The 2658-nt window shown below is 43.4% G+C and overlaps 1 protein-coding gene across 1 annotated transcript; it reads left to right on the forward strand.

The window, feature by feature from the left end:
* Positions 1-643: 643 nt before the first annotated feature.
* On the forward strand, positions 644-1746 carry LOC100399886 (serum amyloid P-component-like). Its single transcript, XM_002760224.7, has 2 exons — positions 644-818; positions 989-1746. Exons 1-2 carry the CDS (start codon positions 755-757, stop codon positions 1594-1596), a joined length of 672 nt encoding a protein of 223 aa, XP_002760270.2. The 5' UTR covers positions 644-754; the 3' UTR covers positions 1597-1746.
* The last annotated feature ends 912 nt before the right edge of the window (positions 1747-2658 follow it).

A 2658-nucleotide genomic window follows, 5' to 3' on the forward strand; every position in this document is an offset into this window, starting at 1 on the left:
TCATGTATAAAAAGGGAAAGGGAGAGAGGCAGGTGAGAGATGGTCAGAACAGTTCCTCAGAAACTGGAGAGCATATCCTCTGGTTTTCTGAATCTCCTTAACAAAGTGCTGGCATATTATACTACATTAATAGGAGGAGGGTATAGATTTTTAGTTTTTGTTCAGCAGAAAGCAGAATCCCAGAATGTTCTACAAACAGAAGACTACTTCACAGAACAAAAAAGAAAGAAGAGGCCTTGTTTCCACAGCCTGTTAGATTCCTGAGCTCAGGGAGACCCTCCACATGACTCAGGATCTCATGGAAGAACACAGGGTCCTCAGACAGAGTGGAGAGTAGCATGACACCCTCTTGACATGACCAGCCCAGTCCCTCATCTCATCCTTAACCCTGCAGCTCTGTAACCACTGTCTTCCAAGCAGCAAAATCTGGGTCACAGGACTTGGAGCTCTAGCAGTCACTTGTGTCTAATAAATAACTCCCATTGATTTTCCAGCCCAGGGCCTGACCACTCCTTCCCCATCAGCAGCTCTGATTGCTGACACAAAGGGGGCAGAGCTGGAAAATCACTCACACATTATTGGTGCTCTTCCTCACCCATCCTCACCCAAAGTGTATATAAACCCTGAATAGCCTGCAGCCTAAGTTTGTGAATCTCTACGTAACTAAGTTACAAGCTGGGTGGGCACAACCATTGTGCTACATGCTACCCTCATCCTGGTCACTGCTACTGCTGTGACAGTCCAGGCCAAAAAGATGGATAAACTGCTCTTTTGGGTTTCTGTCCTCACCAGCCTCCTGGAAGCCATTGCCCAAACAAGTAGGGAGGTCAGGGGTATATGACTATGGGGGGTAGAGCAGGTGGGGGTGGCAGGGATAGATGGTAGGAAGAAAAGATAAGAGGTTGCCAAGTATAAAATTGAATTTGTGATACTTTTGGTGTTCACATTTCAGGTGAAGATTCTGATATCAATTTTTTTTCTCTTGCAGACATGACTGGGAAGGTGTTTATTTTTCCTGAAGAATCGAATAGTGCTCACGTGAGCGTGACTACACAGCTGGAGAAACCTCTGCAGAACTTCACTGTATGTCTTCGTGCTTATACGGACCTCTCCCATGGCTACAGCCTCTTCTCCTATAGCATCCAGACCCAGAGCAACGAGATGGTCATTTTTAAGTCTCAAATTGGAGAGTACAACCTTATCATTGGGGGTGACAAAGTTTTCTTCAAGGTCTATGAAAATTTCCCCACCCCAGCGCACATCTGTGCTAGCTGGGAGTCCTCCTCGGGTATTGCTGAGTTCTGGGTCAATGGGAAGCCTTTGGTGAGGAAAGGGTTTAGGCAGGGTTACTCTGTGGGAGCTCACCCCAAGATTGTTCTGGGGCAGAAACAGCATTCCTATAGAGGCAAGTTTGTTAAGAGCCAGTCCTTTGTGGGAGAGATTGGAGATGTGTACATGTGGGACTCTGTGCTGTCCCCAGAAGAGATCTGGTTTGCGTATCAAGGTATCCACATTGAACCCAATATTCTGGACTGGCAGGCACTGAACTATACAATGCAAGGTTATGTGGTCACCAAGCCCCTTAAATGGAGTTGAAATTCTACTTCAATAGGACAAAGTGACTGGGAAGGAAATCACCAACATGAAAGACAATTCTACTTCATGCCCTATGGCTATTTCTCTGTTTTCTTTGAATTTCCTATCTACTGAGCTGCTTAATTTACAATAAAAGTACAATGTCTCCTAGCAATTGTTCAGTTTTTTTTCACGGCCCAAAACATCTCTCATTTGGAAGTCACGTTTCGAGTGTAGCCATTATTCAGAAAGTGGGGAAGAACCAGGATATAATGAAAACAAAATTTGGAATAAGAAGGAAAAAGTAAAGGGTTTACACTTGATTAGTAGTAGAAACTTTCAGACTTTTCATTTAATGGGGTTTATTCTTGTTTTACTCACAACCGACAATTATTTACTCGCAATTATTTGTGTGGAATTTAATTGAAGAATGCCAAATTGGATTTCCAGGTCACAGCTAATAGAAACAGAAAGAACAGTTCTGGGGTTGCTCTAGCCGTGAATAGCTCTTCCTCCCTTCCTTATGACACATCCCTAGACCCCTTCCAGTAAAACACGTGCATGTAAACCAGGGCAGCAGGACTACTGGGACCATGTGGGCCAAGGTGAATCTTCCTCACAGCCAGTAGCCCAGGAGCACTGTGTATCATTAAAGATCATACAGTGTCCCACAGTCATCAAGAAAATATGTGCTCAACAGTACTCATGTCACCTTTGCTTAAAATCCCTTAAAGATTCCCAGGTACTTATATAATAGACTTGTCATTTGAGACTGAAAAGGTTTTCTAAATGCTAAGGAAGAGCTGCTGCATGTATTCCTTACAAGTCCCATCGGCTTCCCCACCAACTAGTAAGAAAATGGCAACTAGATCAGGATAGGCAGGTGTTTTGTTGGTATGAGAAATGTTTTACTTCCCTCTGCCATCTCCTGACTTAACCACATATTTTCTGTTTATAATACATGTATTAATCTGTTTTCACACTGCTATAAAGATACCACCTGAGACTGGGTAATTTATAGAGAAAATAGATTTAATTGATTCACAGTTCCACACGGTTTGGGAGGCCTCAGGAAACTTACAA

This window comes from Callithrix jacchus, chromosome 18, assembly GCF_049354715.1.
Source record: "Callithrix jacchus isolate 240 chromosome 18, calJac240_pri, whole genome shotgun sequence".
NCBI classification, from domain to species: Eukaryota; Metazoa; Chordata; class Mammalia; order Primates; family Cebidae; genus Callithrix; species Callithrix jacchus.